General features: G+C 39.1%; 2 protein-coding genes and 1 non-coding gene across 5 annotated transcripts; 1 reads left to right on the plus strand and 2 right to left on the minus strand.

The window, feature by feature from the left end:
* Window positions 1-2434: 2434 nt before the first annotated feature.
* TRNAE-CUC (transfer RNA glutamic acid (anticodon CUC)) lies at window positions 2435-2507 on the minus strand. Its single transcript has one exon. It is a non-coding gene; the product is annotated as a tRNA-Glu (tRNA).
* A 93-nt stretch (window positions 2508-2600) lies between these two features.
* Window positions 2601-24812, plus strand: LOC115681252 (anaphase-promoting complex subunit 6). 3 transcript variants are annotated; one of them, XM_056317397.1, is made up of 16 exons: window positions 2601-2934; window positions 3076-3210; window positions 3684-3757; window positions 4027-4066; window positions 4301-4346; window positions 4619-4706; window positions 4813-5007; window positions 5084-5209; window positions 5649-5723; window positions 6849-6974; window positions 7560-7629; window positions 8457-8539; window positions 8904-9017; window positions 9650-9749; window positions 11048-11083; window positions 11391-11730. In XM_056317397.1, the coding sequence occupies exons 1-16, from the start codon at window positions 2689-2691 to the stop codon at window positions 11493-11495; spliced, it is 1659 nt and encodes a 552-aa protein (XP_056173372.1). In that variant the 5' UTR covers window positions 2601-2688; the 3' UTR covers window positions 11496-11730. The 3 variants fall into 3 exon arrangements, with proteins under 3 accessions (XP_056173372.1, XP_056173373.1, XP_030460989.1); XM_030605129.2 differs by having other exon boundaries at window positions 2602-2934; window positions 4619-4698; window positions 4826-5007; XM_056317398.1 differs by lacking the exons at window positions 7560-7629; window positions 8457-8539; window positions 8904-9017; ... (1 more) ...; window positions 11048-11083; window positions 11391-11730 and adding an exon at window positions 24526-24812.
* Window positions 12038-13514, minus strand: LOC115681254 (pathogen-related protein). The gene is made up of 4 exons (XM_030605133.2): window positions 13358-13514; window positions 13103-13235; window positions 12628-12926; window positions 12038-12227 (listed from the first exon to the last, which is right to left on the minus strand). The coding sequence occupies exons 1-4, from the start codon at window positions 13502-13504 to the stop codon at window positions 12072-12074; spliced, it is 735 nt and encodes a 244-aa protein (XP_030460993.1). The 5' UTR covers window positions 13505-13514; the 3' UTR covers window positions 12038-12071.
* Window positions 24813-26055: the final 1243 nt, after the last annotated feature.

The raw sequence follows: 26055 nt of genomic DNA on the forward strand, positions 1-26055 counted from the left end.
TCCACAAGCATGTGTGTGAGCATTCGGCATGACACATCTTTGACTTGGTTGCTTGGAAGAGAGCAAATGTGACTGCACGGTATCATTATTGATAATGGGTATAGTTTGAAGTTTTTAATGTCACAAAAAAAAATTTAGGTAAATATATCACAGCGGGCATAATTTTAGATTTTTTGTGGCTTTAGATTTGCATCAAAGACTACTCATAATTCATCAAATCTAACATTCTCTATAGCCGAAATAGGTGAATACGTAGAGGAGAAAAAGGGTAAAAGGAACAGAGAGACGTGACAACTACTCAGAGACTATGAAGAATGACATGATGAGATTGATTTTAGCGATGTACCTGACTAGCACCCGTAGCATTAACCAAATGTTTCGTGAGTGTTTGGTATGAATTTTGCTTTAAACGTTCTTATTCTCTTTTTCAAGATTCCTAGAGTTCAATGGTTTCGACTGACTAATTGTAAATGCATTTATTAACCGTATAAGATTACTACGTTTCGTACTCTTTATATGGACTTTTCATTTTGGCTATTAATTCCTTACTTGCACTTTAAGGCATTCAAAGTGCTCTTAAACACTTCTCATTTTAATTCATGGGGTATGTCTTGGGAAAATTGTCCAAAAAGTCATAAAATTATTGCATTTTTGCCAATTCAGTTTTAAATCTTTTAATTGTGCCAATTGAGTCTTAAACATTTTTACGCTTTGCCAATATAGTTTATTCGGTCAATTTTGGCGAGAAATCGCTGACATGGATACCTATCACCCTACGTGGCACGGCCGGCGATGACATGAATAATTTTAATGATATATTAATATATTTTCAAACTTTTCTTTATTTATTTTTTTCTTTTATTTGTTCTTTTTTTACAACTTTGGCCGGCAAGGGCATCGTGGCCCTCACCTAGACCAGGCGAGGCGCCGTAGCCCTCGCCGGCTCACAGTTGGAAAAAAAGGAAGGAAAGAAAATAAGAAAGAAAAGAAAAAAATAAATTCCACAAAATATTTAAAAAAGTTAAAAAAATTATCCAAGTTAGCGCCAACCGTGCCATGTAGGACGGTCGGCTTCCACGTTAGTGATTTCCAGTTAGAATTAGCATGATAGACTCAATTGGCAAAATGTGAAAATGTTTAGAACTCAATTGGCATAATTAAAAGGTTTAGGATTCAATTGGCAAAAGTGTAATAAATTTGGGACTTTTTGAACAATTTTTCCATAATGCTTTACACATTATAAATACACAGATATAAACGATAATTTCAGTACTCCATTCCAAACACGAGTATCCGATATTTTTACCCCAAAGAGGAATCCTCAAACACGAGTTTCCTTACAAGTGGACAATTTTAGTCCTCCGTTCCAAAAATATGCTGGTAGATTTCTGAAAGAATTTATAAGTGTAAAAAAGACTGTTGGAAAAGAAGTTACTATTGACATAATTTTTTTCAGTAACTTGCTATTAACTTAATTCTTTGCCCTCTTCATTCTCAACCACTTTTCATCATCCTCTTTGCAGAGTACGGTCTTGCTGGCTGAATCCAGGTACACGCCGATGACTCGGACATGGACGGTTGAGCAATGCACGAGAGAGAGGGGGTCGTTCTTTGACCGGTGGAACGTTGGAGTAGTTTTAAGAGAAAAAACCACAAAAAACTCCAAATTATGTTTTGTGATATATTTACCCTCAATATTTTTTGTGACATCAAAAACCTAAATTATGCCCACTGTGACACATTCACCATAATTTTTTCTTGTGACATAAAAAAACCTCAAACCTGTACTTATGTGATATATTTACTATCCGTCAAGATTCCGTTAGATATTTTTCAACCAAAATAAAATCATTTTTATTTCACTTAAGCCACATGGACGTCATGTCAATATTGTTTGCTTTCTGGCGTTCATGTAAGCAGATTTTTAATGGTTCTCATTGACAGAACTTTGAATAAGGGTAAATGTGTCACACATGTACAAGTTTGAAATTTTTTATATCACAGAAAAAAATTTAGAGCAAATGTATCACAGCGGGCATAGTTTAGGATTTTTGGTGACTTTTTACCTAGTTTTAAAGAAGGTTCAATCTTATTTTTGTCTATGATAAAACAAGAACCCCGATAATTGATACATAAAAGCTTTCAACTTTAACGGACTTGCATGAGTTAGGCTGACCCGTAGAATGGTTTTCCAAATTTGTTAATCTTATGAAATTAATTCAATGGCTTGATTGGACCAGTTACAAACATTGTTGCATATAAGAACGGATTGGACACATATGTCACTCTTCAGATTAAGCGACACTCATGCGAACTAAATACAAAATAATTTGGATTTACAATTTAACTGTATTTAATTGACCATTCGAAAATCAACAAAATCATTACCAAAAAAATCAAAAAATAAGAATCGAATAATAAAAAGAGAGAAGGATTCCGTTGCCGGGACTTGAACCCGGGTCTCTCGGGTGAGAGCCGAGTATCCTAACCAACTAGACTACAACGGAGATGTTAATGATGCACCACTTCATTCTATTTGTCCAATACTAGTGTGGCTAAAACCCTACCATCGTCCCCAAAAAGCAGACCCCTCCCGCTCATTTCACTCCAAAACTTCGCTCTTCCGTTCCGTTCGCTCTCTCTCTCTCGATCCGTGCTCAGATCGGAGCCGCGACGGCGGGGGGGAAGATGAGGGAGGAAGAGGTGGAGAAGCTGAGGGGGGTGGTGAGGGACTGCGTGAGCAAGCACCTCTACTCGTCGGCCATCTTCTTCGCCGACAAGGTCGCCGCCTTCACCAGCGACCCCGCCGACGTCTACATGCAGGCCCAGGCCCTCTTCCTCGGCCGCCACTACCGCCGCGCCTTCCACCTCCTCAACGCCTCCAAGATCGTCCTCCGCGACCTCCGCTTCCGCTACCTCGCCGCCAAATGCCTCGCAAGTCCCCCTTCCCCTATTTTAACCCCTCTCTCTCGTTTCCGTTGATTGGATTAGGCGTTGGCGTGTGGAGGGTGCGTTGGTTCAGTAGTTATTTTCCTTCTTGAAAAGAAAAAAATTTAACTTGCTTGTGTTGAACAGGAGGAACTGAATGAGTGGGATCAGTGTCTACTGATGCTTGGCGATGCGAAGGTGGACGAACATGGGAATGTGTATGACACGAAGGACACTAATGCCATGTATTTAGATAAGGACGGGGAAGACCGCGAGATCAATGTAAGTGCCCACACTGTTGGCTATCAAGACCCTAGAGAGTAGTTTTCTGCTCGTGAAAGACAAAAATGTTATTGTCTTGCAATGTCACTTAACATGGCAGAGCTATTCTTATTCGTCATTTGCGAGTAAGCAGCCATCTGGGGTTCCCTTCTGGTAGTAGATTGCCTTGGATAATTGTCTAGGAAGACATGCTGAATTAAATGTGAGCAGGTTGTTCGGGATGAAATTCTATTTTAAGGGAATAATGGTGAACTTCATGATGGTGGAACTGTGAGATTCGAATACCTTATTGCCGTGCCGATCTCTGGTCTTCATTCGTGCCAAAATTACTGCTTCAAATTGAAAAAAAAAAGAAAAAGGAAAAAGATTTGGGTTGACCATCCCCAAGGAGGATGAGATGGAGTCATAATGGTAGAATGTTGCCACTGCAAATGTTAAATAAGCTTTGTTAATATGTTCTTTCTTTTTGACAGATATCTTCAGCTATATGCTTTTTGAGAGGCAAGGCATATGAGGCTCTGGAAAATCGTTCCCAAGCTCGGCAATGGTTGGTTCCTTATGCCTATTTTGTTTGCACTTATTCATTTTGATGGGCTACTTGTGGCTGGATGGGCTTGTTATGATCCTAGTTTCTGTTTATGGTGAAAATCCGAATGTTTGTTACTTCTCAAATGTAATTATAGCTGTATGTTGGAGCATTAATGTTTATGTTGAGCTCTCTGAATTTTGTTAGGTTTTGTCTCGATGACAAGAGAAGAAACTTGCATTCAGCTACATGTCTGTTAATTTTTAACATTTTTCTGTATATATTTTAAGGTACAAAGCCGCTGTAAAAGCCGATCCTCTCTGTTATGAGGTATGTGTGACAATTGCTGTGGTAAATTTCTCTTGTTTTTGGTGGTGAAGATGTTTCCTCCTATCCTTATAGTATTTTTGTATATTTGTTGTTTCCTCTATTATGGTTGACATTTTCTCGCTTTTCGTGATGAAACTTCTGCTGTGTAGTCTCTCTAAATTAGCTTATTGATGAAATGAGTATGGCTCTTCACTTGCAATGATCTCCTCATTGTTTTGTCTTGTCCTTTTTCAGGCTTTGGAATGTCTTATCAACAATCACATGCTTACAAGTGAAGAAGGTGAGGTGGTGGAGTTGAAATACTTATTATCTTGTACTTTCTTCTTGTCGTATATTAGGCCTTTTAGGTCCAAAGTTTCATAATTAGTGGCTCTCCACATCATTTTACTTTATGGGTTTTCATGGTAATTACTGAATTATGTGGCTTGTCATGATGAACTGCTACTTACTCTGAGACCTTATAGACAGCAAAACTGTTGCTTCATGAATCCCATTTTAGATTCTTCGTCTTTGAGTATGGTGCCATATTATGATATGCCTTTGTTTTTACAGAAGCCAGTTTACTTTCGTCACTGCATTTTGGTCCAGAAGATGAATGGCTGTCTTCTTTTTATTCGTGCCTGATAAAGAAGGTAGCAAGGTGCAGCTAAGACGAGCTCTTTGTCATGCAAAACATTCTTGGGAACTGCTTACATTATTTTCTTTTTTCAGTTTTCTTGATCTGGACCTGCTTTCTTTCTGATCAGTTTTTTTTTTCAGTATGACAAAGAGAATGTTGTGGAGGCCAAGTTCAAAGAACTTGAGAATGAAAGTTACAGTAGTAATCCTTCTGAGCAATCTTTCATTTGGACCCTGAAGAATGATACTGATCTAATGGCATGCAAAGCTGAATACTATCATCAGTGTGGTGAATATCAAAAATGCTTTGAATTGACTTCCATGTAAGAATGACAAAACTTGGAGCTTACAGTGGCCACTCCTGTCAATACCTGACCTGGATTCTCCTTAATGTCTCAGACTGCTCGAGAAAGATCCTTTCCATATGAAATGTACTTTAGTGCATTTAACAGCTGCGACTGAACTCGGTCATTCAAATGAACTTTACCTTATGGCATGCAACTTAGTGAAGGACTATCCCCAAAAGTGAGTATAGTCTTCCTGTTACTGCTCTTTATTTCAATTTCTCAAGGTCTTTGCGTGGTTAAACAGTAATCTTTTAATGAATATTCTGGTGGTCATCCCCTCTATGTTGGTAGATAATTATCATTCGGAATTCACAGATGTGGTGCTTGGAGACTGTGACTTACTGCATTAGCGATTCTTCACTTAGCCATATATATGCAGGAGGAGAAGGATGTTATGCTAATTAACTGAATATTATCTCTGAATGCTCATCTTTTGTCATTTTTTCAGACCTAGACATTCTCCCATAGTTTCTTTGATTAGAAAGACTGAACATTGTTTAATCATGAGCAGCAACAGGCAAAGTACCATGATGGATGTTATGACATGTTGGGATTTCTATAGCTATATTACTATTGTGGGCTGCATGAACAAATTGTTTGATTATGTTTCTCTGTAGGGCTCTATCATGGTTTGCTGTTGGTTGCTACTATTATTGCATTAAGAAGTATGACCAGTCACGGCGATATTTCAGGTATAAATCATTGTTGCTCACTGAGATTAAACATGCCAATTTCTTTTATTGAGGGAACATATCGACTTTGAAGGGGTCCTTTTGTCTTTCATTCACTTTCCACACCTTTCCCGAACCTGGATTAAGTAATGCTATTGCATCAATTGAGTATTGTTTTCACCTGTCCTTATGTGTTACTGATGTGGATTGTTAGTTGCTCTTTTTCCTTTGTTAATGGACAAGTCTTCTAGGCCCTTTTTATCATCTTATTGATGAAAGACTTCAGCACTTTTAAATTCCAAGCTTACTGTCAGTCAATCAATTCTGCTAAACTGAGTCATCTGATATCTTATAACAGCTTCAAGGTTAACCTTGAGGATGTGCCTGCTTGATGTCCAGTTGATTGCTGTAAAAGTTGAGAAAGTCTGTTGTTTTGGCACAAGAGTAAAGCCAGGCTGTAAATGTGATCAACTCTATCAAATTCTAAAGTCCGAGTAAATATTATGCCTGCTAACTGCTATATACAGACGAGGTTATTTGGCTGGAGTTGTATACAATTTTGACAATTCTTTGAAAGCATATAGTCTGGAAATATTTACCAAATCAATTACTGTTTTCTTCTTTATCGAGCACGATCCACCTTTATAGTTTTGATATTCAGAACTTGTCTTTTCTTTCAATTTTGAGAGTTTCAATCAAAATTTGTTTGACATTGAGCACCTTAGTTCTTTTAATGCTTTTGATACATTAAGAGTCACCTCAAACTTTTTCGTAATTTTGTATGAATTGAATTTAACCTTTTCTGAATTTGGCGGGAAAACCAAACTGGTGTTTTGACCGAAAGCTGTCATGTGCTTTCTTATGTAGATGACTTGAGCAATAGTATGTCATAAATATAGGTGATCATTGGGCGGGCTCGGGGCTAAGGTCGGACATAATGTGTTGCCCAAGTCCGCCCATAGCATAAATTGTATGAACTAAGAAGGAACTTTCGGGCTGGGCTATGCCCTGGCCAAAGATGGGTGCCCGGGCTTTCTCATGTAAGCTCTTGCCCAAGCCCGCCCATTTACCTCTTGGACCACCTGCCCGTTGATCATAGTCACAAATCTGAATTCATTATTTGTTGTCGTTTGTTTTCTCCTACAGCAAGGCTACAAATCTGGATGGTACGTTCCCTCCTGCTTGGATTGGTTTTGGAAATGCTTTTGCTGCTCAAGATGAAGGCGATCAGGCTATGTCCGCATATCGCACCGCTGCTCGTTTGTTTCCTGGGTAGTTACACATGCTTTTGTTTGGTTTGAGTTATTTATAACTCTGCATTATATGAACTGCTTCAAGCAACTTTGTTCTCGCTAGTTATGCCTTTTCTGGCCATGTTCTTTGTCTGAAAAATTAGTGATCTTGCTCGAGTGGAGACTTATTCAAAGTGTATGCGGTTCATGTACATAACTCCTGCATGCCTGTGCAGATGCTTCTTATGTTTTTGCCGTGTTGAATCCTCTCTGTATGACTGTGATAACAGAACTTCAAATTTGAATATCTCTTATATGTGTGGAAGTTTAAGATACTAAAGAGACAAATGAATGGAATGGGTCTAACAATACTATCATAGATGTAACTATTGTTGATAATTCCTTTTTCCTTCCAAAAGTTTATCTAAATCAGTTCCTTTATAGAGCGCCTGTGGTTTCCACGTATTCAAATATTCCACATTCTTCTGTCCTTCGAAGAATTACATCCCCAATGAGTTATTTCAAGTGGTTGTTTGGTCTGAAATGTTTTCAAAACTATTAAAATTCTACTGTTATGTAACAGTGGTCCTTTTACAGGTTGAATCTTGATATTCTCTTATTCCAGGTGCCACTTGCCAACATTATACATAGGAATGGAGTACATGAGAACACATAGTTTTAAACTTGCTGAGCAGGTAAATTACTACTCTTGGAAATTTTGTTATTATGGCCGTGTTTACGAATATCAGAAAATATTCTTGGTTTGCTCTTTCATTAGTTATCTGTGTCAATATTAAGAGATCCATGAGCAAAATCTTCATCAGCTGTAAGTGTAACTCTTTGTACTGGAGTTCACCATATTCTTCGTCTTTTGTTATCTCTTTGGATCCCTCCTGGATATGCTAATACTATACCTTCACTTTTCTTTTGTGCTATGTTGGGGAGAGGGGGGAGATGAGAATTTGGTTAGAAAATGTCAAAAACTTTGAACTTTCCCTCATCTCCCTTCTCACAAGTTTTTTTAAAATTTTCCTCATCTTCCACCCAAACTTTCATCCCGCGTTTTTCCTTCTTTTCCTAAACATAGCATTGGTGATACCTTTACCCACAAAAAAAAAAAAAAGATTTCTGTGAGATATCCATGACTGCATGTTCGGTGGATTTTCTTAGAGAAATAATGATGTAGCTAAGGCCTTTTAAATGTATTTTTGGGAATGTTAGCATTTGGCATTGACATGTAATAAATGCTAAAGCTGATATTAGTTTCTAGAAGAGTGTATAGTGAGGTGTCCTACGGGGGTAAGAACAAATGCATCCTTTTAGTTTTTACAGTAGAATTGATCTTTCCTACTAGTAATTAAGTATCCTTGTGCATGAAGATAATATGTTTTTCATAGTTGAAAATTTATAGAGAAAGTTGCAGCTTTATTCACCGTGTTCTACGATCATAACAGCGATCATTTGATCATTAGGATGTGTGATTTGATAACACAGGCTTCTGATTATCCTCTTTGCTGTTTAGTTTTTCATGCAGGCTAAAACAATCTGCCCATCGGACCCTCTTGTATATAATGAATTGGGAGTTGTTTCTTATCACATGAAAGAGTAAGGAGGCTTCGTTCCTTTGTTTGTTTTCCTTGCTTTAGGTTGTCCTCTGCAAATTTCTTTTTTTTTTTTTTTGGGGAGGGGAGGGGGGGGGGGTGTTTTCTTGCAACCTTTGGAGTTTATGCTTAATATGTGCTTCATATATGTGTACAACAATTAAAAAAACTAAGCATTATCGCACTTGCTGTGGTTTGCTGCATGAATCCTTTCATGTTTTAGCGCTCTATTATGCATGAGCAGTACAGTGGAGTTTTTTTGTCAATAATAGTTGTTGATGGTTGCTTAGATTCTCTGATTGTGAGAATTTGATTGTACCGTTCTGACACTGAGTTGCTTTTAAACATGCCTTTTGGGACATTTCCAGGTATAACAAAGCTGTTCGGTGGTTCGAGAAAACTTTGGCTCACATTTCATCTCCTTTAAGTGAAATGTGGGAACCCACTGTTGTTAATCTAGCTCATTCATACAGAAAGTTAAAGTATGTGAAGTTCTTTCTCAATGGCTTGTATATTTCTTTGTTTTTATTTTCTTATCCTGGTTAATGTGGATCAAGAACTTTAGTGTATACAATTACAAAGGAAGTTCTCTGCCATAGAGCTCTCTTCAGCTTTTTTATGCAAGATTGTTGGGAAGCTGGAAGAGGTTTTGATGAAGCGTTTACTGGAGTTGCATATTACTATGTCACTCATGTTTGAAGTAGAATTCATAATCGTAAATTCCATGAGACATGGCTCAGGTCCACCACCAAATCATAATAAGAAGAGCACTAGACTTTGATATGCAAGTTTGAGCTACTTCGGTTGCTGCAAAGAATGCTAACAATATGCTCAGTTTAGAACTTGACAATTTCGAAAAGAGAATTTGAAGACATCATGCGAATTTCACAAACAAGCAGCCACTGGATATATTACTTTCTCTCTCAAATTTGTTTTTCCCCAGCCATCCTGTTTCGTTTTTATTTATGTATTTATCTCATGTTAATTTGTTCTTACTTTTCAGGGGTTGTTCATCCTGTTTCGCTTGGAATGTGTTTTTTCAAGATTGATAATTTGTCGTCATGTTTGGTTTTTCCTTCACTGAACCTAATCCTTTCAACTCCTGCATGTTCAGGATGTACAATGAAGCAATATTGAACTATGAGAAAGCTCTGGCATTATCCACAAGAAGTGTGTGCACTTATGCTGGTATTGCTTACACTTACCATTTGCAGGTATTTGGATACTCCTTTTTGTAATTTATGGATTATCTTTGCTGTTTTTAACTCTTATAAATTAATCAGGTGGCGATTGCTCAGCAGACAAATATACAAACATTAAATTATCTTTTGGTTGTGATTGCTTCATGTATGTAGGAAAGTTTTAGATGACTTTATGTAATAGTAGTTCCACGGCATGTATATCAATTCAGAACTTTTGGAGGTTGGATGAGATTTATTTGGCTAGAGAGGCTTGTTTTCCTTTATTAAGATCTAAATTTGGCTAATTAAAGTTGGTGAAAATTCCAAGTCCTGAAACAAGGTTTGGTTAACCCAATAATATTTCTTGTATAGAAATCTTCTAACACAGCCATTGTAACAGATTAAAAACACCTGGGGGGGGGTGTGGTGTGTGGTGCGGTTTAAGATTACAAATAGGTGCCCCATTTGGCAAGTGGGAAGATTATGTATGCTAGGGAAGGGGGAGTGGGGAGGGGTAGAGAGAGAGAGAGAGAGAGAGAGAGGACAAGGAGAAGTATCAGTGGTTGTCTGGATGTTACAATTAGACAATACAAATATTCCTCTATATGCTCTTGCTACAAAAAGTGCAAGGGCTATACTCAATCCACCTGCAGCCGTAAGGAAATTTGGAAGTTATATTCTTAAATCCAAGTTATCTTTCTATAGCCATTTGCCTCTTGTTCAGAACATCATGAGACTGTTTGCTCCACATTTCGTGTGGTTGTTGGAGCATTTAAAGGACTTTTCCCGAGCACAAGACGAGCGACACTTGGTCACGATAGAAATCCATTATGCATCAACTCATCTGGGATGTGTTGCCTAAGTTGAAGATACATGGCTTCGAGTCTAAACTGTTGAAGATGAAACTAATAGTTATGAAGAGAGTCTTGTCATATTTGAAAGAGCACGTAATGGTTCTCTTCATTGCAGACAGGAACTTTGTAGGGCTTCTGAATACTAAAAGACAGAAGTGACTCAAAATCTGAGTGATCTTTAACTGCTTTAAGAGTGTAATATGTTGGGCGTGTCCTGGCACACATCTCTTTCATTGGTTAGGACACACTGCATGATATCAGGCTAACAACTTAATATTCGTAGGTTATGAAACCACATTAGTTTTTAGATTATATTTTCATTTCACTGATGCTGATTAGATAACCATTCAGAAGAAAAATGTTGTACGGTGTATGGTGCTGTCTGGGTGTGTGGTCACACTTAAGGTGCTGCACTGTCTCTTTGTCATGATTTTTGACTGGTCTGACAGATCTGCTTCCTTCGATTGCATTTTGCAGGACAACTTCACAGCAGCTATTACATATTATCACAAAGTAAGATTCATATATTTCTGTGATGGCATTATTTCCCTTGAGCCCACCATTTATCTGTGTGAATTAGTCTCTGAGTAGTTCAGACGGCTCCATATCGGTTACATAGCTTTGTTCATGTGAAGATTTTAAATTGACTAATTTGACAAAGTATTTTTATGCCAGGTATTCATGCATATTTTTCTTGTTATTTGCATTATGCACTCAGTAAACTAGTTTAATATGTTGCATGTATCAGCATATTTCTCAACACTTAAATGCATGTATTTGTGAGTTACTAAGTCTCTCCTTTCTGTTCTTATGGTTTCAGGCTTTGCGGTTAAAACCAGATGATCAATTCTGCACTGAGATGTTAAGTCTGGCTCTTATCGATGAATGCCGTCGTGGTGTAGACTCAAAGTTCGAGTACCGTTAAGATGAGGTGGTTGGTTGATCTCATTAGTGGAGTTGTTGTACGTGCCTGTAATTACAGGAAAAAGAGGATGAGACAAAGTTATTTTGCGTTGCTTAACCTTTATGTACTCTAGACTCTACAGACATGCAAGGCATCACTTTGTCTCTGTAACCTTGTCAATTTCTGTTTTTTTTCATTTGCCATAGTCCTGTAACATTATCTATATGTGATTAATAAAATTATATGTTCTTCTCAACCGATTTTGGGATGTCTGGACGAGTTACAGAATTTGTTGGTTTATCATAGTTTGACTAAAAAAACCTGTGTAGGTGTTGCAAACTTGCAATTGCCAAAAGCCAAAACTGTTTGAACTGTTGGAAGAAGCATAACTTCAATTCCATCTTGTATTTTATTTGAGGGAGAGAACCTTTAAGAAAACTTATTCCAGATCATCTTTTGCTACTCGGGAGAGAAGCAAGTCAGATTTGTAAGTCGAACACATGAATGTGTTCAGCTCATTACATAGACAGAATATGAAAACACGGCACGACAAACACGCAAGCTCAATGAGCAAGGCATCTAGATTGTATGCATCATTTATTTGTTGGAAAATGGACAAAGAGCAGCTTCAGAGAAGTCATTGGTGTCTTTGTTGTGGGATTCTGGGATAATCGAGCCCTTCAATAGACCTCCGAACAGCTGTGCTGGGTCGTAGTATATCTCAACTTCTTCCGCTCTCAGTGATTCATCAACCTGAATTAGAGATTCAGAGGTGGTTAAACAACATCCCTGCCTGCCGAAGAATGGTGGACTCGTTTTAAACAACATCCCTGGATCTGAAAAAATTCATTGAACTCAGTCCATCCAGTCTTGACGGCAACCAAGTTTATTGCTGTTGCACCAATTGCAGCATCTACTTTTGATTCATTTGTAACTAATTACCAGACTATAATTGCAGTGCATGCACTTCTTAGTCCATGCAAAGAGACTGACTCGCTGATATTTTCATACATAGCGATTGGTTTTGTTCATCACTGGGGCAGTATGTTAAACCTACCACCTCATTAACTTTTTCGAGTTCAAAGATTATTTGAGTATGTGTGCTGTTAACCGCATGCTTCTTGTATACAGGATTTTTCATCCGACAACGCACCTTAAGAGTCCCAAGGCCACGAAACTCCACCATCTCTCCAGTGGGTGCATGCCCCTTGAAAGGCCCTTCAAAGAAACCCCAGTGCCTGAACTTGAAGGCAATAACCGGCGGCCCGGAGAAAACCTCCAGCACCTCCCACGCAAAACCACGAGGAAAGGCTGATTTGAACGCATCATGAGACGATTCAAATGTCTCTTTTTCAGCTTTGTAGTATTGAAATTCCTCTGGCAGAGAAGTTTTCAGCAATGCGTTGTAGGTTCCAAGTTTCACGGTTTCTTCAGCAGATAAACCCTCTCTACCTGAAAGAAAAACACCAGTAGAACAGGTTCTTTATTTTTACACTTGCCTAAAGAATGTTCGTCATCCTTAAAATTTGCCGATAGTATGCTCTTTATGTTCTATAATGGGTTCACGAGCTCGAAAGGATAAATAGGAGACTTATAAACATCATACGGAACCTAAGTCACGTACATACCATTTATGATTAACTTGAATTTTTCGGGACTTATTGTCCTGATGTCTTGCACCCGGGTCTTGTGTGAGACCTCCATTTCCCATGACTTGATAGCGTTTTGTACGGTTTCTTCTAACGATCCTTCCGGCCATTCCTTCAGAACATAAAAACAGTACCAAGATGAGTGAGAGGAACAATTCCAAATGGTAACTGCGAGAACCAGCAATACGGTATGAATATCAACAAGAACAGCATCAACATCAACATCACATTGACCTTGGTTCGGCCTTGTTCGAAGAGCCTGTTCGCATCTTCATATGAGGGAGGACCACCATATCTCCAGTGAGTGTTCTCAGCGTCATCATACAAGAAGGAGCGGTACTTATCTCTCGGAATTTCTGCCCGAGTTTCTTGAGCTGTCATGATATTCTTTGCTTGTAGTGTCATGGATACCGTTTGAGAATTTATAGGGAAGTCTTGTGAGGATCGGGTCATAGAATCCCAGTGCTCATGGGCGTGGTTGCTAAATAGGTACAAAAAAGCCATTCGTCTTCTAACACTTTGTTCATGCATGCCGCTTTCTTGGATGATCACCGAGATTTCTTGGTCAGCCGGCAAGATATAAAAATTAAAAAAAATTAATTAACATTATTGGCAAATTGTCTATAGTATTGGTAATTTACTAACCAAACTTATACAATGCCAAAGAAATTAGTAACTTACTAATTTAATGGAATTTCGATAAATTTCTAATATGATAGGCGTACGTACTATCAAAATTTCAAAAAAAATTGATAATTTGATAATTTATTGGGATGCTTATAAATCTTTTATAGTCTGGTACTTTACAAAAAAATAATTGACATTTTTTAAAGAAATTGGTAACTTATAACTCTCAATAGTATTAGATATTTGCTTCATACTATTCAAGTTTGGAGCTATTTTTTTGACCAAAAAAAAAAAAGTTTGGAGCTATTTAAGCACTAACGCATCTCTAATAGTTGATACAAATATGGTGGCACAACACTAATTGCCACCTTATCTAGGCCTATTGGCACGAGCAGAAATTTAAACTCATCCACAAATTAAGAGAAACTTCTACTGATTTTCGAAATGGTGAACTGACTTATTTTGACCAATCAAAGGATATGAGATTATTGACCCGAAAGATGTATCATTCCCACCTAATCTGATTACCTAACGCCTGATTTTTATATTGTTTTCATGTGACCCATTGATGTTTGTTGAATTTATGTCTCGAGTTTGAGCTCGTGTAACAAATTTACTTTCCTAGTTGGCTGATTTCGAATGAGGGGCTCACGGCAACACGAATTGAGAATAAAGAAGGCCACTAAAAGACAAAACAGGGGCACACTTTATTTTATGATATCTATTTCGGTGGCCCGGGTCAATTTGTTGACTCCTTTCTGTGAAGGAGGACGTACAAAAGAAACGTGTGGGGGCCACGCAAGTCAGATAAAAGGGAAGCAAAACAAGGGTTTTTGCCGCATATAAAAAGAAAAGAAATTGAGGGTTTCTTTCCTTTAACGAAGACCAAAGCCTCAGAAAGCAAGATGTAGAGAGACGCTAGTATTCAAGCAGCACGAAGGAGGCAGAACGTACAGAGACGTTCTTGAATGTGCGCGTATTTTGCTTTTGGCTTGAACACGCGGTAATTTGTGCTATGAGTTTATTTCATCCAATTAAATTATTTATTCATAAATACTATGGATTTGAGCTTAAATTTAGGTGTAGAAAACACTCGAGCGTATGAGCGGATTGTAATTCTGATTCTCCAATTATAGTGATTATTTGTTGATGGCTTTCACCGTGGATGTAGATACCGACATTCGGACCGAACCACGTAAATCTGTGTTGCCCTTTATTGTTCCTTATTTATTTTTCCCGTATTTTCTCATTGACTTAATTTACAAGATCCTGTCGTTTCCGAGTTATATTCCAACATTTGGTATAAGAGCTTGAGGGTTAGATTTTCTGGATTGTGATTTGGGGCTTTTGCTTGTTTGATTATTATTTGGAAATTATACTATTGCAATTATGTCTGGAGCGAAAGTTGAGATTGAGAACTTTAACTGGAGGAACAACTTTGAGTTATGATGCGTTAAGATGTGTGCGCTATTGACAACCCAAGGTTTAGCCAAGGCATTAGATGGCGAAGATGGGTTGCCCATTATAATGAAAGCGGCTGACAGGGTAGAGCTAATGGAGAAAGCAAAGAGTATAATTCTGTTGAATTTATCGGATGAGGTGTTAATAGAGGTGGCTGAGGAGAAGGATGCCGCAGCGTTGTGGGCAAAACTTCAAGCTCTCTATGTAACGAAGGGTTTGAACAATCTCTTGTACATCTGAAGAGAATGTTTCAGTTTCGATATTCTGAAAGTACGTCGATCAGATCCCACCTAGATGAATTTAATAAACTCATGATGAATTTGAAAAACGTTGGTAAGATACTTGATGATGAAGAACAGGGCATGATGTTGTTGGCTTCTTTACGGGAATCATAGGGCATTTTACTGATTCACTACTACAGAAGCGTACTACGATTACCTCGGAAGAGGTAAAGTCTGCATTGTTCTCTAAAGAGGGCAGAGAAAGTTGTGAGATGACAGTTTAGCGCAGGATGTAGCGCGAGGACTAGTGATTCGAGGTAGAGAACAACATCGACGGTCCAATAGCAGCAGAGGTAAAAGCAGGTCAAAGTCACGCAATAGAAAATCCAAGGGACGCGTGAAGTGCTTTGAATGTCACGAGGAGGGGCACATTAGGAGAGATTGTCCGAAGAGAAGAAATAGATGTGACAAGCAGAATGTCACAAGCAGTGTGGCAAACGTTGCTGAGGAGAGCACTAGTAATACATAAGCCGTCTTGTGTGTGACTACTGACTCGTTAGGAGACGAATTGGTGCTAGATTCGGGGTGTTCTTATCATATGACGCTTCATAAGAACTGGTTTACTACTTACTAGATTGCAGATGGTAGTAAAGTTCTGATGAGAAATAACGCAATCTACAATGTTGTGGGGATAGGGACAGTTTAGATTCGAATGCACGATGGATTGGTGCGCACACTGACAGACGTGAGGCATGTACCAGAGCTCAAGAAGAATCTTATTTCTCTGGGGACACTCGATGATATTGGGTGTAAGTACACTGCTAAAGGTGGAGTGCTGAAGGTCTCTCAATGTGCCATGACAGTGATGGAGGGGAAGAAAATGAGTTCTCTCTATCATTTACTGGGAGAGACCGTGATCGGAGCTGCTGCAATTTTATCAAGTGAGTCAGATTCTAACTTGACTTAGTTATGGCATATGCATTTGGAGCACATGAGTGAAGCAGGTATGATGGTGCTGAGTGAGAGGGGGTTGTTAAAGGGTCAGAAGACAGGAAAACTGGACTTATGTGAGCACTGCATCATTGGGAAGCAGTGCCGAATTAAGTTTACAACAGCTATTCATTCGACCAATCGACCAGTTGAGTATATTCATTCAGACGTCTGGGACCCGTCTCTAGTTCCTTCGAAAGGGGGTGCCTGGTATATGCTGACATTTATCGACAACTACTCGAGAAAGGTATGGGTATACTTTTTTAAGCATAAATCTGATGTGTTTGATCGATTCAAGAAATTTAAGGCATTGATTGAGAAGTAGTCAGATAAACAGATCAAGTGCCTGAGAACCAATAACGGCATGGAGTTCTGTGGTAAAGATTTTACCGAGTTCTGCGAGAAAGAAGGGATTGTGAGACACCGCACCGCACAATGCTCAGGACACCACAACAGAATGGCATTGCAGAACGGAAGAACGGAACTTTACTGGAGCGAGCTCGGAGCATGCTTTCGCATGCAGGTTTGAGCAGGAAATTTTGGGCCGAAGCAGTGACATGGCATGTTACCTGATAAATCAATCTCCATCATCTGTTATTGAGTGGAAGACTCTTGAAGAAGTATGGTTGGGGAAAGCTGTTGATTACTCTGGATTACGAGTATTCGGATGTCCTGCGTATGCTCATGCTAGTGATGGTAAGCTTGAGTTGAGGGCGAAGAAGTGCATATTTTTGGGTTATGCACATGGGGTAAAAGGCTACCGGCTGTGGTGCACTGATTCCAGATCACCCAGTTTTCTAATCAGCAGAGACGTGATCTTTGATGAGACTGCAATGCTTCAAAGGAGGGGGCTTGAGACACAACCGGCAGAGTAGACAGATCGGAGTGTCAGTAGTAAGGTGGATACTCCAAAGACCTCGAAGGTAACAGAAGTTGAGATTGTAGATGAGGCCGCAGTTCCTGAAGTCGGTGATACTAAACAACCAGCAGAGCCGTAACACACTATAGCTGCAGGCAGACAGAAAAGGCAAATTAAACCACCGGTACGTTATGGTTACATAGATATTGCTTATGCATTGACTGTAGGTGACGAGGTGGAGACAGATGAACATTCGTGTTACTCTGAGGCGATGGCTAGTTCTGAGTCGCTACGGTGGATAGGGGCTATGAGTGAAGAGATGGAATCACTCCATCGAAATCAGACATGAAAGCTGGTCAAAGTACATAAGAGCCAGAAGATTGTCGGAAGTAAGTGGGTCTTTAAACAGAAAGAAGGCATTCCCGGTATCGAGGCAGCGAGATATAAGGCAAGATTTGTCGCGAAGGGGTATACATAACGGGAGGGCATTGACTACAACGAGATTTTCTCTCATGTGGTAAAACACACTTCTATTCGTGTGAGGAGCAGATTTACATGAGACAGCCAGAGGGATTTGTTATTCCGGATAAAGAAGATCATGTTTGCTTATTGAAGAAATCTTTGTATGGGCTAAAATAGTGTCCTAAGCAGTGGTATAAACGTTTCGATTTTTTCATGGCTAGTCAGGACTATTCTAAAAGTCAAATGGATAGTTGTGTTTATTTTAGAAGATTGGAAGATGTGTCTTTGATATATCTATTGTTATATATTGATGATATTCTGATAGTAGCTAAGAATATATCTGATATTGATGTGCTGAAGAGGCAATTGAGTGTTGAATTTGAGATGAAAGATTTAGGTGCTGCCAAGAAAATATTAAGTATGGAGATTTTGCATGACAGAACTGCAGGAAGTTTACGTCTTTTTCAGAAGAAATATATTGAGAAGATAGTTGCATGATTGAATATGCAGTCAGCAAAATCTGTGAGTACACCTTTAGCGAAGGAATTTAAACTTTCAGATAAGTTATCACCGCAGACTGAGGAGGATGAGGAGCATATGTCCCATGTTCCTTATTCTAGTGCAGTGGGTAATATAATGTATGCTATGGTATGCACTAGGCCTAATATTCACAAGCAGTGAGTGTTGTTAGTCGCTATATGAAGCGTCCTGGTAAAACTCATTAGGAAGCTGTGAAGTTAATCCTTAGATATTTAAAGGGGACAATAGACGTTGGAATTGTGTACCGAAAGGACAGTAATGGCAGTGAGGCTACTGGTTATGTGGATTTGGATCATGCCGGTGACTTGGATGAATGCAAGTCTTTAGCAAGGTACGTATTTACATTAGCAGGTGGTACAGTTAGTTGGAAGGCATCCTTACAGGATCACGTTGCCTTGTCTTCGACTAAGGCAGAGTACATGGCACTAACCTTTATAGCGAAGGAGGTGATATAATTACAAGGTTTGCTCTTAGACTTTTGGTTAGATCAAAAAAGTGTTGATATACACTGTGACAACCAAGGTGCGATATTTTTAGCATATAATCCGGTTTATCACGAACGAACGAAGCATATCAACATCAAGTACCACTTCATCCGAGATGTCTTAGCGAGGGGTATGGTTGTTGTTGAAAAGATTGCGACATCGGATAACCTAGCGAATATGATAACTAAGTCAGTTCCTTTGGTGAAGCTCAAGCTCTGCTTGAGCACAATTTGCGTCTATAGAGAATGAGCGCCCGTAGAGGCGTTGGCAGAGCAGCATGAATAATGAGTACTATGATTTGATTATAAATGTCGAGCCAAGGTAAAGAATTATTGAATTTATGTCTCAAGTTTGATCCACGTAACAAATTTACTTTCCTATTTGGCTGATTTCGATTGAGGGGCTCACGGCAACACAAATTGAGGATAAAGAAGGTCACTAAAAGACAAAACATAGGCACACTTTATTTTATTATATCTATTTCGGTGGGCCCAGGTCAATTTGTTGACTCCTTACCAGTGGAGGACTTCCCTTCTTGGACGTACAAAAGAAACGCGTGGGGCCACGGAAGTCAGATAAAAGGAAAGCAAAATAAGGGTTTTTGCCGCATATAAAAGGAAAAGAAATTGAGGGTTTCTTTCCTTTAGCGATGACCGAAGCCTCACAAAGCAAGATGTAGAGATACGCTTGTATTCAAGCCGCACGAAGGAGGCAGAACGTAAAGAGACGTTATTGAGCGTGCGCGTGTTTTGCTTTGGGCTTGAACACACGGTGATTTGTGCCGTGAGTTTATTTCGTCCAATTGAATTATTTATTCGTAAACACTTTGGATTTGGGCTTAAATCTAGGTGTGAGAAATAATCGAGCGTATGAGCGGATTGTAACTCTGATTCTAAGATTATAGTGATTATTTGTTTCTAACTCTTTCCGTGAATATAAGTATCGATATTTGGACAGAATCACGTAAATCTGTAGTGTCTTTTATCGTTTCTTGTTTATTTCTCCGGCACATTGACTTAATTTACAAAATCCAGTCGTTTCCGCGTATATTCCAACAATGTTAACCTAGTTTGCATGTGTTTATACATTTTGCCATAGCAGGTAGTGAAGGGTGCAGAATGCATAGCATGCCCCTGTGTTATTCAGCCGCCACTAAAGAATAGCAACGGTCTACACGGCAACACATTGAAGTGACCTGCTTTGTGACTGTTGATTGCGTTAGAGATTAAAGACCCCTGGTTTGAACCAGAACGGATCAGAAATTTATCAAATTTGGGAAAGTTTTCAGATTTTTCCTTGATTGCACCCCCAGATCTCCTCTCTAAAGCTGGGCAATTTGGGCCTATTCCTTAACTCCCTGCTGTTGGCCACTTTGTTTAGCCAAATCTTTAGTTCTATTTTTTTTAACTCATCATCCAATTGCATTTGATTTTATGGTCTTCCTCATAAGAAATTACGACTCTCTATTTAAACCATTTTCTCGTCGACCCGTGGCACTTCAATGGTTTTCCCTATTCTCTGCTCGATTATTTCCTGATAACGTGTTGACGCTGGCCTCTTTTTTTTATTAAGAACATTGGGGTAAGAGATAGAGAGGAATGAATAAATTACTTTTGTGCAAAACAGCAATGCAAATAGAAAAGTAATAATACGTGGACGGAAGTACATGTTTAACTCCTCGGCTTCCGCGCACGTCTTGCCATAATCACCATTCTTTCGAGTCCTCTGCACATGGGGCGTGCTGGTCCTGTGCAGGACCTTAAAAGGCTCAAACCTTAAGCTCTCTCTATTAGACTTTTAAGGATGCCTAGGTAGAATGACCGCTGGGTCATTAAACAAGACGTTGTAGCCCGAGTAAGTGGAAACACTCTGCCTTGGTGAAGTAAATCTAACTAAACACCACGGATCCAATGCAATCCCATTAAAGTTAGGTTGGGAAGGGTGAAGAGGGTAGAGAGAGAATAATAACTTTTGATTCCTTGGCTTCTGCTTCCGCACATGAGTCCCGCAACCCATGCCCGTTTGAACAAGCCAGCTCTATTGTATATAAATTTATTGTAAATGTCCTTTGGAACTGAATCTCTCTCCGAGAGAAAGAGAGAGAGAGAGTAATGTTTGATTCATTGGCTTACACACAACATCAATGACGCGATCAGCGCAATCAAGATCAAGAACCAATGAATAGATAGCCTTTGGCCGCATTGATGATGGCATTGAAATCATTTGATCTCTATCTTTGACTTCGAGGGATTATATGATTTCTTACATCGTAGTGAGAAAACGATATGCAAATACAAGAGATATAAGGAAGAATTACAGATCTCGTGCAATATGAACACAGTTGTGTGACTTACCACGTTCTAAAAGAGGCATTACTTCATACTATTCAAGTTTGGAGCTATTTTTTTGTCCAAAAAAAAAATAAAATTTTGGAGCTATTTAAGCACTAACGCATCTCTAATAGTTGATACAAATATGGTGGCACGACAATAATTGCCACCTTATCTAAGCCCATCGGCACGAGCAGAAATTTAAACTCATCCACAAACCAAGAGAAACTTCTACTGATCTTCGGAATGATGAACTGACTTATCTTGAAGAAAACAAGCTGATCAATCAGAGGACAGGAGATTATTGACCCGGAAGATGAATTGTTCCCACCTAATCTGATTACCTAATGCCTGATTTTTATATTGTTTTCATGTGACCCGTTGATGTTAACTTAGTTTACATGTGTTTATACATTTCGCCATAGCAGGTGGTGAAGGGTGCAGAATGCATATAGCGTGCCCGTGTTCTTCAGCCACCACCGAAGAATAGCAACGGTCTACTTTCGACTTTGACCATCACCAACACATTGAAGTGACCTGCTTTGTGACTGTTGGTTGAGTTAGAGATTAAAGACCCTTAGTTTGAACCAAAACAGATTAGATATTTTAGCCTTGTGAACCACAATGAAATGTTTTACCCAAAAAAAAAAACCATAATGAAATGAAAGTATCTCGTTGTTTCAGATTTGATAGCAACTTCATCGGCCATGGGAGGTTGCCATCCAGATGAAACATGTGCTAGAGGTCGACAATCCACTTTTCTAGAAGTATATGCAATGGCAGACCAATAACTTTAGCTTTTCATCGGCCATGGGAGGTTGCCATCCAGATGAAACATGTGCTAGAGGTAAGTAAAGTTTTAGGATCTAGGGGGCATCGGGCAGTCCGACACCGAGTACATGGCTGTGTGAATCATGGGATTGGAAATATATGGATTGACATGACATGAGGTGTATTCAGATCAGATGTGTGCTTTGCACCCACTTCATCTTGGAAAATCATGACGGCAGTTACATGTAAGACTGATCCTTCATGACTGCTTTGAATAATCTTTTGGTTACCCACCCTTCAACATCAAACATCTTTGGAATAACCTTCATTTCAATATGTTCACTTTAATATAGGAATTCTTTTTCTCTCGTACAATTTTTTCATTCATTTCCATTTTGCTACAAGCCAAATACCAAATCAAACAAACACGAGCTGCTGTTTAATATGGGTGCCTGGGCCTTCTCACGTAAGCTCTTGCCCAAGCCCGCCCATTTACCTCTTGGACCGCCTGCCCGTGGATCATAGTCACAAATCTGAATTCATTATTTGTTGTCGCTTGTTTTCTCCTACAGCAAGGCTGCAAACCTGGATGGTACGTTCCCTCCTGCTTGGATTGGTTATGGAAATGCTTTTGCTGCTCAAGATGAAAGCGATCATGCTATGTCTGCATATCACACCGCTGCTCGTTTGTTTCCTGGCTAGTTACACATGCTTTTGTTTGGTTTGAGTTATTTATAACTCTGCATTATATGAACTCCTTCAAGCAAATTTGTTCTCTCTTGTTATGCCTTTTCTGGCCATGTTCTTTGTCTGACAAATTAGTGATCTTGCTCGAGTGGAGACTTATTTAAAGTGTATGCGGTTCATGTACATAACTCCTGCATGCCTGTGCAGATGCTTCTTATGTCTTCGCCGTGTTGAATGCTATCTGTATGACTGAGATAACAGAAACTTCAAATTTGAATATCTCTTATATGTGTGGAAGTTTAAGATACTAAAGAGACAAATGAATGGAATGGGTCTAACAATACTATCGTAGATGTGACTATTGTTGATAATTCGTTTTTCTATCCAAAAGTTCATCTAAATCAGTTCCTTTATAGAGCGCCTGTGGTTTCCACATATTCAAATATTCCACATTCTTCTGTCCTTTGAGGAATTACATCCCCAATGAGTTATTTCAAGTGGTTGTTTGGTCTAAAATGTTTTCAAAACTATTAAAATTCTACTGTTACGTAACAGTGGTCCTTTTACAGGTTGAATCTTGATATTCTCTAGAGGTGTCAAAATGGGTCTTAAACCCATAGATGACCCATTTAAAAATAAATGGGTCATATATGGGTCACTTTAATTTTAAAGAGTCAACCTTAAATGGGTTTTAAACTTTAAAACTTAAAGATAAATGGGTCTAAATGGGTTGAGTTTGGAACCCATTTCCAACCCACCCAATAGACCCATCCACACACTCTCTCCTTCTTTTATAAAAATGTTAAAAAAATCGAAATTTAATTATTTTTATTTTTTTCTCTTTTTTTTATTTTTTATTTTTCCTTTTTCTTTTCTTTCGTTTTCTTTTTTTTTTTTTTCGGCCTGTGGTCGGCCACGACGACCGGCCACCGAGGCGGGATGACCTCACCGGAGGCCAGCGAAGCTCGAGCTCGCCGGCCTCGGGCGAGGCTCGCCGGCCTCGGGCGAGGCTCGCCCGATTTCGGCGAGGCCTCGCCGACCTGTGGCGAGGCTCCAGCCTCGCTGATCTGGCGAGACTCGAGCTTGCCGGCCTCGGGCGAGCTCGACCTCGCCGACCTCGGGCGAGCTCGACCTCGCCGGATCTGGCAAGGTGGAGCCTCACCCGAGGCTGGCAAGGCTCGGCTCGCCGGAATCGGGTGAGCTGGAGCCTCGCCTGAGGCCGGCGAGGCCTCGCCTGAGGCCGGCGAGACCTCGCCTGAGGCTGGCAAGGCTTGGCTCGCTGGAATCGAGCAAGCTGGAGCCTCGCCAGATCGGCGAGAACAAGCTTCGCCGGCCTCCGGCGAGCTCGTCCTCGCCTGTGGTCAGTCGCCAGCCACGGCGGGCGGCGATCGGCCAAAAATAAAGGAAAAAGAAAAAAACAAAAATAAAAAATAATTAAAATTTCAATTTAAAAAATAAAAAAATATTAATATTATTAAAATGAATACACAAAGTAAAATCAAATCAGATTTTATATACCAAATATCGAAAAATATTTTCTAGTTTATTTTCAGGTTTCAGCCAAACATCAGAAATTTTTTTATTTTCTTGGATAATGACTTTATGGAAAATATTTTCTAGAAATGTCGCATTTTTCGCGAAACAAATAGAATCTCAATTTAAAAAAATATATATAAAAAATTTTAACTAGCTTTGTATTGCATAAATGTTTTAGCAGTATAATTTTTAAAAAAAATCATAAGAAACAGGTATTCCTAGATTAGGTTAAATATAAAAGTGTTTTAGCAATATGGGTCGGGTCAGGTATGGATTGGGTATGGGTCAGGTCAGGTATGGGTCGGGATATTTATACTACGAATAAATGGGTCATAAACGGGTTAATGGGTCAATTTGGATCGGACCATTTATGACCAGACCCAAACCCGACCCGACCCACCCGTTTAACAGGTCTAATATTCTCTTATTCCAGGTGCCACTTGCCAACATTATACATAGGGATGGAGTACATGAGAACACATAGTTTTAAACTTGCTGAGCAGGTAAATTACTGCTCTTGGAAATTTTGTTATTATGGCCGTGTTTACGAATATCAGAAAATATTCTTGGTTTGCTCTTTCATTAGTTATCTGTGTCAATATTAAGAGATCCATGAGCAAAATCTTCATCAGCTGTAAGTGTAACTCTTTGTACTGGAGTTCACCATATTCTTCTTCTTTTGTTATCTCTTTGGATCCCTCCTGGATATGCTAATACTATACCTTCACTTTTCTTTTTTGCTATGTTGGGGAGAGGGGGGAGATGAGAATTTGGTTAGAAAATGCCAAAAACTTTGAACTTTCCCTCATCTCCCTTCTCACAAGTTTTTTTAAAATTTTCCTCATCTTCCACCCAGACTTTCATCCCATCCCGCGTTTTTCCTTCTTTTCCTAAACATAGCATTGGCGATGACTTTACCCAAAAAAAAAAATAATAATTCTGTGAGATATCTAGGACTGCATGTTTGGTTGATTTTCTTAGAGAATTAATGATGTAGCTGAGGCCTTTTAAATGTATTTTTGGGAATGTTAGCATTTGGCATTGATATTTAATAAGTGCTAAAGCTGATGTCAGTTTCTAGAAGAGTGTATAGTGAGGTGTCCTCCGTGGGTAAGAACAAATGCATCCTTTTAGTTTTAACAGTAGTATTGATCTTTCCTACTATTAATTAAGTATCCTTGTGCATAAAGATAATATGTTTTTTCATAGTTGAAAATTTATAGAGAAAGTTGCAGCTATATTCACCGTGTTCTATGATCATAACAGCGATCATTTGATTATTTGGACTTGTGAATTGATAACACAGGCTTCCAATTATCTCCTTTGCTGTTTAGTTTTTCGTGCAGGCTAAAGCAATCTGCCCATCAGACCCTCTTGTATATAACGAATTGGGAGTTGTTTCTTATCACGTGAAAGAGTAAGGAGGCTTGGTTGCTTTGTTTTTCCTTGCTTTAGGTTGTCCTCTGCAAATTTCTTATCTATTTTTTTTGGAGGGGGGGGGGGGGGGGGTGTGGGTTTCTTGCAACCTTTGGAGTTTATGCTTAATATGTGCTTTGTTACATGCATATATGTGTACAACAATAAAAAAAAACTAAGCATTATCGCACTTGCTGTGGTTTGCTGCATGAATCCTTTCATGTTTTAGCGCTCTATTCTGCATGAGCAGTACATTGGAGTTTTTTTGTCAATAATAGTTGTTGATGGTTGCTAAGATACTCTGATTGTGAGAATTTGATTGTACCATTCTGACACTGAGTTGCTTTTAAACATGCCTTTTTGGGACATTTCCAGGTATAACAAAGCTGTTCGGTGGTTCGAGAAAACTTTGGCTCACATTTCATCTCCTTTAAGTGAAATGTGGGAACCCACTGTTGTTAATCTAGCTCATTGTCGCGTTGATTCGGTCTTTGTTTGATGAATCAATACTGAATCCGGTGTTTTTCTTTGATTTTGTGGCATATTC

Source organism: Syzygium oleosum, unplaced genomic scaffold (assembly GCF_021117445.2).
Source record: "Syzygium oleosum isolate NSW1041296 unplaced genomic scaffold, Sole_v2.1 Sole_v2.13, whole genome shotgun sequence".
In the NCBI taxonomy this organism is placed as follows: Eukaryota; Viridiplantae; Streptophyta; class Magnoliopsida; order Myrtales; family Myrtaceae; genus Syzygium; species Syzygium oleosum.

Excerpts from the sequence above, each read along its gene's own strand:
- LOC115681252 (XM_056317397.1), top strand. The coding sequence starts at position 2,689 with ATGAGGGAGGAAGAGGTGGAGAAGCTGAGGGGGGTGGTGAGGGACTGC. Across the intron at positions 4,707-4,812 it reads CTGATAAAGAAGGTAGCAAG|TTTTTTTTTTCAGTATGACA; the intron begins GTGCAGCTAAGA and ends CTTTCTGATCAG. Across the intron at positions 7,630-8,456 it reads GTTTTAAACTTGCTGAGCAG|TTTTTCATGCAGGCTAAAAC; the intron begins GTAAATTACTAC and ends TTTGCTGTTTAG.
- LOC115681254 (XM_030605133.2), bottom strand. The coding sequence starts at position 13,504 with ATGACAGCTCAAGAAACTCGGGCAGAAATTCCGAGAGATAAGTACCGC. Across the intron at positions 12,927-13,102 it reads ATTCAAGTTAATCATAAATG|GTAGAGAGGGTTTATCTGCT; the intron begins GTATGTACGTGA and ends TTTTTCTTTCAG. Across the intron at positions 12,228-12,627 it reads GTGGCCTTGGGACTCTTAAG|GTTGATGAATCACTGAGAGC; the intron begins GTGCGTTGTCGG and ends TCTCTAATTCAG.